Source organism: Apodemus sylvaticus, chromosome 7 (genome assembly GCF_947179515.1).
Source record: "Apodemus sylvaticus chromosome 7, mApoSyl1.1, whole genome shotgun sequence".
NCBI classification, from domain to species: Eukaryota; Metazoa; Chordata; class Mammalia; order Rodentia; family Muridae; genus Apodemus; species Apodemus sylvaticus.
The window spans coordinates 111705797-111714891 of record NC_067478.1 but is presented as its reverse complement, the minus strand read 5'-3'; the positions used below and the strand labels follow the sequence as shown (position 1 = coordinate 111714891).

General features: G+C 51.1%; 1 protein-coding gene across 1 annotated transcript; it reads left to right on the top strand.

Annotated features, from left to right (window-relative positions):
• The first annotated feature begins 1099 nt into the window (after window positions 1–1099).
• Qtrt1 (queuine tRNA-ribosyltransferase catalytic subunit 1) lies at window positions 1100–8737 on the top strand. The gene is made up of 10 exons (XM_052188915.1): window positions 1100–1385; window positions 1539–1607; window positions 1699–1837; window positions 5927–6005; window positions 6096–6211; window positions 7060–7198; window positions 7538–7613; window positions 7687–7796; window positions 7877–7964; window positions 8506–8737. The coding sequence occupies exons 1-10, from the start codon at window positions 1143–1145 to the stop codon at window positions 8656–8658; spliced, it is 1212 nt and encodes a 403-aa protein (XP_052044875.1). The 5' UTR covers window positions 1100–1142; the 3' UTR covers window positions 8659–8737.
• The last annotated feature ends 358 nt before the right edge of the window (window positions 8738–9095 follow it).

Genomic DNA, 9095 nt, shown 5'->3' with positions numbered 1-9095 from the left:
CTCTGCTGGCAGAGATGACAGATAAGGTTTATAGTGACAGAAAATCACTTGGCTACCTTTATCTTTGTTCAGGGCACTGGAGACACATGGATATATATATGTGTATGTATATGTGTGTATATATACACATACATATATATATGTATATATATACACATATACATACACACACACACCTCGTTGAATAAAGTAATGGTGAGGGTCATGTTTCTGGGCTTTAGATTTCTTCGTGTAATGAAAGGAATCCTTTGAGAAAAAAATGACAGCACCTGACTACATGCTGGGCCCTTAATAAATGAACAGAGGACAGAGACTAGTGTGTAGGGACTCCATGTATGAAGACACAAATACATCCATCTTTGTGCTCTGTGTGTATGTGAGTATGTGTGCAGAGGACTCAATCCAGAGCCTTGTACATGCTAGGCAAGTTCGTTTTTAAACATTTATTTTGTGTAAATATTTTGCCTGAAAATGTGTGTACTACCATCTCCCTGCCTGGTCAGAGGAGGATGTCAGATCCCCTGGAACTGGAGTTACAGGCGGCTGTGTGTGCTAGGAATCCCATGTCCTCTGGGGACCTACTCATTAGCCCCTATTTTGATTGTGTGTGTGTGTGTTGTTTTTTTGAGACAGGATTTCTCTGTATAGCCCTGGCTGTCCTGGAAGTCACTCTGTAGACCAGGCTGGCCTTGAACTCAGAAATTCGCCTGCCTCTGCCTCCCAAGTGCCTGGATTAAAGGCGTGTGCCACCACCACCTGACCGGGAATCTTTTATTTAGGAAGTTTCTCTGCTCCTGGAAGGGCTGCCCGGCTGGTCTGTTGTATTTTATACAGCAGAAAAACATGTCTTGGAGTGTTTTTATTTATTGTATGTCCGCTCATGCGAATTTGAATGGCTGTCTTGTAGGTCCCTGAAGCTCAGGTCATCCGTCTTGGCGCCGGAGTATCTTCAATCGCTGAACCATGGCACTGGGCCTTATAGAGGGAAAGTGGCAGGAGTGGGAACTGAAGTAGCTCACACAAGAGTGTGGAGGGTGTAGGCGTCAGTTGCTATGGTTCCCGAAAGCTTCTCAGATCACGTGATTCAGGGCAACATGGCGCCATGCACTGTGGTCTCAGCCCACGTGGTTCCGGGACTGAAAATGGCGGCGGCAGGCTGCCCAGGTTCGTTCGAGTCCGCTCCACGAATCATGCGGCTGGTCGCTGAGTGCAGTCGCTCCAGAGCTCGGGCGGGTGAGCTGCGGCTGCCGCATGGAACGGTAGCCACCCCTGTGTTCATGCCTGTGGGTACGCAGGCCACCATGAAGGGCATCACCGCGGAGCAGCTGGACACCCTGGGCTGCCGCATCTGCTTGGGCAACACCTACCATCTGGGGCTGAGGCCGGTGTGTGGATTCGATCTGGGGGTGGGCGTCGAGGGGGGCCGCCTGGCCGGGACGCGCCTCTGGAAAAGTCCGTGGAGTAGCACCCACCTCGCTGGGCTCCCCAGACCTGGCCGTGGAGCTGCGGGCTACCGCCTAGCATTGTCTCCATCACAGGGTCCGGAGCTGATCCAGAAAGCCCGGGGTCTTCACGGCTTCATGAATTGGCCCCACAATCTGCTGACGGTGAGTTGGGGTTGCCACCCTCGGGCTCTGCGTGGAGGTAAGAGGACCCCAGTCTCGATCTCCTGACAGCTTCGCTGCGGCGTCTCCCCAGGATAGCGGCGGCTTCCAGATGGTGTCCCTCTTCTCCCTGTCCGAGGTGACGGAGGAGGGCGTCCGCTTCAGCTCGCCCTACGATGGAGAGGAGACACTTTTGAGCCCAGAGAGGTCTGTGGAGATCCAGAATGCCCTGGGTAAGAGGGCGCGCTGCCCCTTCAAGATGTCTGCAGCTTAGACGGGGCTTCAATGCCACGTACGGTTTGGGACGTCTTCGAATTTGGACTCTTTCACCTAGCGAAAATAAGGATAAAGAATGGGTCCTGGGTTGGGCATGCGCCTCAGAGTGCTTTGCCAATATCCTGGACTAGATCCCTACCACAGCCAACAAAACGAAACAAACACATTACAAAAAACCAAAACCAAAACAAAACTGTGTGCTAGCGGCCTAGCTAACAGAAAAATTGTTACTACTTCCAGGCCTGCTTGGCCTAAAAAAAAAGCCATCTCCATTTCCTGACAGAAAAAGAGAGCTAATGTCAGTAGTGTAAGCACAGTACTGGATACAGAGTCATTCTTTTTTATTTATTGGTTTGTTTTATGTGTATGCATTTTATTAATTACTTATCATTTATTATTTTGGAGGGGGTCTCACTATGTCGCTTCAGCAGGTCTAGAACTCTCTGTGTAGACTGGTGGACCAGGCTAACCGCAAACACGGAGATATTTGCTTTTGCCTCTCCTCTGGAGTGCTGGCACTAAAGACAGGTGCCACCACACCCAGTTGTTAGTGTTCTTAGTAACAAATTGGATTTAATAAAATATTGGTGGCAACAAGATGAGATAGGCATACTTAGGGTCCCTTATTTCCATCAGAGACCTACGTAGTTAATCTGTGCTGGCCTGGGCCTCACTCCCGCTTTAACTGAGGTGGACTTTGAACCCCCGACCCTCTTCCCTCCACCTCCAGAGTGGTGGGATTACAGCCAAATGCCACCATGCCTAGTTTTACCCTGAGCTGTGAATCAGACCCATGGCTTTCTGTATAATACAGGGCACTCTGGTCACTGAGCTGCATCTCCAGTCCAGGACAGTTTGTTGTATAGACTGTACATGGGGCCGGAGCCTTGGAACATGAGCTCCAACTCTTTCCCACTTCTGTACTGACAAGTAGGATGGAAACCAGGGTGTCTCAGGTGCTGGCATGGCTTTATCCTAAAGCCTTCTTTATCCGAAAACCTGTGGTGTTATGGTAAGTGGAGCCAGGACAGCCTGTGTGACAGGAGCTGCCCTGGGTCCCCATATCTTCTGATAGCTGGATAAGGTTGCTGTGATAACATCATGACCAAAAACAACATGGAGAAGAAAGGGTTTGTTCCATCTTACATATAGCCCCTCATCGAGGGGTTTTAGGCAGGCAGTCAACCACTGAGCCAGTCGCTAATCCACTGGAACCCTGAGCCCTGGGCCTACTTCTTGGATCTAAATAGACGCTCTCCCTGTACTGTGCTGGGTGCACAGAAGCTCACAACTCTTATTTCCTGCTCGGGTAACAGGCGCAATCAGCCACAGGTGGCTCTGCCTTTTGTTTTGTTTTGTTTTGTTTTGTTTTGTTTTGTTTGTTTTTTGAGAAAGAAGGAAGCTCTGTCACTCAGCCTGGTCCTCACCTCTCACTAGACCTGCTTTTGATCCTGTTCTGGATTCTTCCTGTCACTGTGATACAACAGCCCAACCTAAGCTGCTTGAGGAGGAAAGGGTTGATGTTTATTTGGCTTATACTTCCGGGTCACAGTTGATGGTTGATGGAAGCTGATGGATCCTGGAGCAGAAGCCATGGAGGAACGCTGCTCACTGGCTTGCTTGCGGGCACATGCTGAGTTAGCTAGTTTCTAGTAAAGTTCGTCTTTTTTTTTTTTCTATATTCTTTGTTTATATTCCAAATGCTTTCCCCTTTCCCGGTTCCCCCCTCCCCATATGTCCCATAAGCCCTCTTCTCCCCACCCATTCCCCCAATCACCCCCTCCCTTTTCTCTGTCCTGGTGCTCCCCTACAATGCTGGATCAAGCCTTTCCAGGACCAGGGCCCTCTCCTTCCTTCTTCTTGGGAATCATTTGATATGCTAATTGTGTCTTGAGTATTCAGAGCTTCTGGGCTAATTAATATCCACTTATCAGTGACTGCAGTAAAATTTGTCTTTATGATTTTAAGCTATGTGTTTGTAAGTACATTTGAGTGCGGGCGTCTGAAGAGGCCAGAAAGAGTAGCTTTTCTAGACAGGAAGTTATAGGCGGTATTGACTTCCCCAGGTGCTGGGAACCATGTCTGGGTCATCTGGAAGAACAGGGAATGCTCTTAACCACAAAACCCAAGTCTCGGCCCAAAGCATTTCTTTATTTAGTCCAACATCTCTTGCCTAGAGATAGTATTGCTCATTGAGGGCTGGGCCTCTCACATGACAGTCTCTCACAGGTATATGGCCACCAGATGGTCTGATTGGAAGTCGGATGGTATGACTTTAGACTGGGACAGTCTGTATACCTGTTCATCCTTTAGCCCTTGCTTCCATCCATCCATCTGTCCGTCTGTCCGTCTGTCTTATTTGTCTTATCTATCTACCCATTTATCTAAGTCTCTCTCTGTCTATCTAAGCTGGGCCTGTGACCCCGGTCCTCACACATTCCAAGCCAGAGTTCTGCTGCTGTCTTGTCCTCAGGTCCCCAAACCTCTCACTGTGTGCATTCTTGGGGTTTCAGAGCGCTTTTCCTTTTATGCTAAGGGTGGCTGTGCTTTATTTGTACTGGTGAGTGCCCTCCTGCCGTAGAACACGCCAGACGTGTAGAACACGCAGGGGTCGGCCGTTGTGCTTCTGTCTTGGTGCCTCTTGTCTCAGATGGCACCGACTGCCCTCAAACTCTAGGATCCAAGAGCGACCTAGAATTCTATTTTTCTAAAAAATACATTTTTAAAGATTGTATTTATTTTTTTGTTGGATTTGAAACAGCTAATAGGTTTTCTCCATCAATGAAATAAGCCAGTTCAAGCTGAGTTTAAAATATAAAAGCAGGTTTATTGGAAGGTAGCTCTTTGGGGGTGGGGGTATGTTCTCTGACAGGGAGAGAGAGAGAGAGAGAGAGAGAGAGAGAGAGAGAGAGAGAGAGAGAGAGAGAGAGAGAGAGAGAGAGAGAGAGAAGGAATGCAGAGAGAGAGCATGCTAGGGTGGCTGGCTGGCGTGTCCTGTTATCAGCACATACCTTGTGCACCTGGTCAGGCAGGTGATAACTTTAGCAATTGCTAGGTCCCTGAGAATTGCTTGTATATTAACGGTTAGGGTAGGGGTCCTGAGTTGGAAATCTAACAACTGAGTCTCACTATATAGCTTTGGATGCCCTAGATCTTGCTACATAGGCTAGGTTGGCCTTGAACTCAGAGCTCCTCCTGCCTTTTTTTTCAGGTTAAATGTGTACACCAACCATGTCTAGCTATTTGATGTTATTTATTGTGTGTAGGTGTTTTGCCTGCATGTATATCTGTGTACCACATGTGGCATGGAGGCCAGAGGAGGTCATTGGATACCAGGTCTCTGATAATGGTTGTGAGTTGTGACGTGAGTTCTGGGAGTGGAGCCAATTTATCTGGACAAGCAATTAGCATTTCTTTTTTCTTTCTTTCTTTCTTTCTTTCTTTCTCTCTTTCTTTTTTTTTTTTTTTTTGGATTTTTTTTTTTATTCGAGACAGGGTTTCTCTGTAGCCCTGGCTGTCGTGGAACTCACTCCGTAGACTAGGCTGGCCTCAAACTCAGAAATCCGCCTGCCTCTGCCTCCCAAGTGCTGGGATTACAGGCGTGCGCCACCACCGCCCAACAGCAATTAGCATTCTTAACCAGTAACCCCCAACCTTAGACTTTTGATTCCTCTGCCTCCACCTCCTGAATGCTGGGACAGAGACACTGCACGCACACCCACATTATGCAGTCTGGGGATGGAGTCTGTGGCCACTGAGGCACAGCACTTCAGAGGAGTGGGAGCTGGAGAACAGCCTGGGGTCCGTAGGACAGTGTGCAGGGATCGGTACCCTCCTTCCACCATGTGGGGCCTGGGGAGTCGGGCCTGGAGGAAGGCACGCTTACCTGCTCGTCTATCTCACTGGTCCAGGAGGTTATTTGTACAAAAGAAAATGAGAAGTCTCCTGGCTTCCGTGTAGCCGTGTTAGGGTATCACAGAGGTGGTCCCTGGGAGGGTCCTCTGTACCCCTTTCCTCACCAGAGCGCCCTCCCGCCCTGTCTCCAGGCTCAGACATCATCATGCAGTTGGACCATGTGGTGAGCAGCACGGTGACAGGCCCTGTAGTGGAAGAGGCCATGCACAGGTGTGTGTGGGTGTATGTACCGGGGAGGATGTGGGCTCCCGCCCTTCTCCTGAGCCACTCGAGGTTCTGTGACCCGGGACCCTCCTGCAGGTCGGTCCGCTGGCTGGACAGATGCATCGCAGCTCATAAGCATCAGGACAAGCAGCACCTCTTTGCCATCATCCAGGGTGGGCTGAATGCTGATCTTCGGACCACTTGCCTGGAAGGTAGAGTCAGGCACTGGCCAGGGTGGGGCTGGTCCCGGTATGGAACGATGCTGTGGCGTGGGGTAACTAGCAAAGGTGTGGGCGCTGGAGACAAAGGCCCCGAGGCCTCGTGCCACAGGGCAGGTCTAGAAAATGGAGCCAGATACCGATCCCGGGTTGGATCGTGGTTTTCTAATTTTATCATTCTGTGTGTGTGTGTGTGTGTGTGTGTGTGTGTGTCTTCTCCCATTCTCCCTCTTTTCCCTCCCATTCTTTCCCTCCCTTCCAGTGTGTGTGTGCATATGTGTGTGCTTGTGACGGTGTGAGTGTGGGGGTCAGTTCTCTCCTTCCACCACGTGGGTTTTGGGGGGTGACTCAGATCTTCAGGCTTGGCAGCAAGTGCCTCTGCCCTCCTGTTGGCTCTTCTCACAGGTCTGTTGAAATTCTACATTGACTTATGACAGACTTCCAGGTAGCCCAGGCTGGTCTGGAATTTCCTGTGTAGTAGAGGATGATCCTCCTGCCTCCACGCCTGAGTGCTAAGATCATTGGCATGCATCACCACAGTTGGATGATGTGTTGCTGAGCTGGGACCCAGGGCTTCTTGCACAGTGGGACACTAATGACCCAGTCAGTCATGTAGTTCTGGGTGGCCTTGAGTTCCTGATTCTCCAGCCTCAGCCTCCTGAGCTGTTGGGATTCCAGGGCGTGCATCTAAATGCCTGCCTCAGGGCCTTGTTTTATGAAAAATTAGTGCAATGTTGTATTGTACCAAAGAAGACTGAGCCTTGTGACAGTAGCCCATTTTAACTTTTTATAATGTCACAAACTCCTAACTCTCCCTAAGCTGGGGCCATCTGTCCTTTCAGAGATGACGAAGAGAGATGTGCCGGGCTTCGCCATCGGAGGTCTGAGTGGAGGAGAGAGCAAGGAGCAATTCTGGAAGATGGTGGCGTTGAGCACCTCCATGCTGCCCAAGGACAAGCCGCGATACCTGATGGGGGTTGGGTATGTTGGGTCAGAGGAGGAAGGCCTGGTGCGGGGAGCTGGTCCCGGGGCCCCCGTTCCCTCCTGATGGATTCTTCTGGGAAGAAGGGTACAGCATTGCTGGTGAGCTATTGAAGTGCTCACATAAGCCACTTCCTGGAGTAAATAATGTTCTGGGGCATCCTCAGCTATGTAGGGAATACAAGGCTAGCCTAGGCTATATGAACCACAGCAATAGTATAGAAACAGACAAAAGAGATGGCTTGGCTCTCCCTGGAGGGAGATGGAGGGAGGCCTGGGAGGGAGGGAGCCCTTTCTTCAGGTGGACTCTGCTTCTCCCTCTCCCACGGCGGCACCCAGCTATGCCACCGACTTGGTAGTTTGTGTGGCTCTTGGATGTGACATGTTCGACTGTGTGTACCCCACACGGACAGCGGTGAGTCCTGGGCAGGGGGCTGGAAGGGCTAGGAGCCTGTACCCCTTGTGACCTTGACGTTCCGTGTCCCCAGCGCTTTGGATCGGCCCTTGTGCCCACTGGGAACCTTCAGTTGAAGAAGAAGCAGTATGCCAAGGACTTTAGCCCCATAAACCCCGAGTGTCCCTGTCCCACCTGCCAGACGTAGGTCTTGGAAGTTGGGGACTGGAGAGGGGAGAGGGCTCGGGCAGTGTGCAGCCAGCCACCAACTGTGTCACCCACAGGCACAGCCGAGCCTTCCTGCATGCCCTCCTGCACAGTGACAACCCTGCAGCTCTGCACCACCTGACCGTGCACAACATTGCCTATCAGGTGACCCGGACACGTGTGGGGCAGCACCTTGGGGCTCTGGGGTGGGGAGAACGGTGGTGGTAAAGCTATGGTAGGGGGGCAGCGTGACTCCTTTTTTCTTTTTTTTTGGGTTTTTTTTTTTTGGATTTGTTTTTTTCGAGACAGGGTTTCTCTGTATATAGCCCTGACTATCCTGGGACTCACTCTGTAGACCAGGCTGGCCTCGAACTCAGAAATCCGCCTGCCTCTGCCTCCCAGAGTGCTGGGATTACAGGTGTGCGCCACTACCGCCCCGTGTGTGACTCCTTTTTATTTGAAAGTGTGGGTCTGAGGCACAGTGGGGCTCCTTTGGGGGTGTAGAGTCTGCGCCATAAGGTCCTGTGGGCGGTATTCATCTAGTGGGTGTGGTGTGGGTGGAACCCTCCAAGGTAGCCCTGTGCCTTGGGCTTGTGATGTGGTTGGTACTGTCTGCCTGCCTGGTGCCTTGGAGGTGCTCCCGGGACTGCTGGGAGGTGCTCCTGGGACTGTGGCACCCAAGCTGACGTTCACCCCTGCCCTTCAGCTGCAGCTCCTGGGCGCCATGCGCAGCAGCATCCTAGAACAGCGTTTTCCTGACTTCATCCGCAACTTCATGCGCACCATGTATGGTGACCACAGCCTCTGTCCTGCCTGGGCCATTGAAGCGCTGGCCTCCGTGGGAATCACGCTTACATGAGCTGGTTGCTGGGGAAGGACACCGGGGTGTGGGACATATTGAAGGATTCCTTTTTACAAAAGATTTTGTTACTACCTTTTGTTTTCGTCTAAGATCTTGTATCTTCTTGGGGAGGCTGTCTGTCTGTCTTCTTCCTCATCCCAAGCCTCACTGTAACTACATATCTAACTGACATCTCGGTTCTCTGTCAAAAGTAAGCCGGAGTGGAGGTGTGCCCAGAATTGGATGTATGTGTGTGATCCCAGGACAAAGAGAGGCAGAGCCCGGAAGGTCTGGGGAGGTTGCCCGAGGACTTGAGTTTGAGTCTGGTGGCTCCGGAGCTAGCCTCTAATCCCAGCTCTGGAAGGCAAGAGTTGGGGGTTAGCTGCAGGTTTAAGGCCAACTTGTTTTTCATAGCCAGTCTGGGGCACAGAGTAAGACCCTTTCTCAATGCAAAC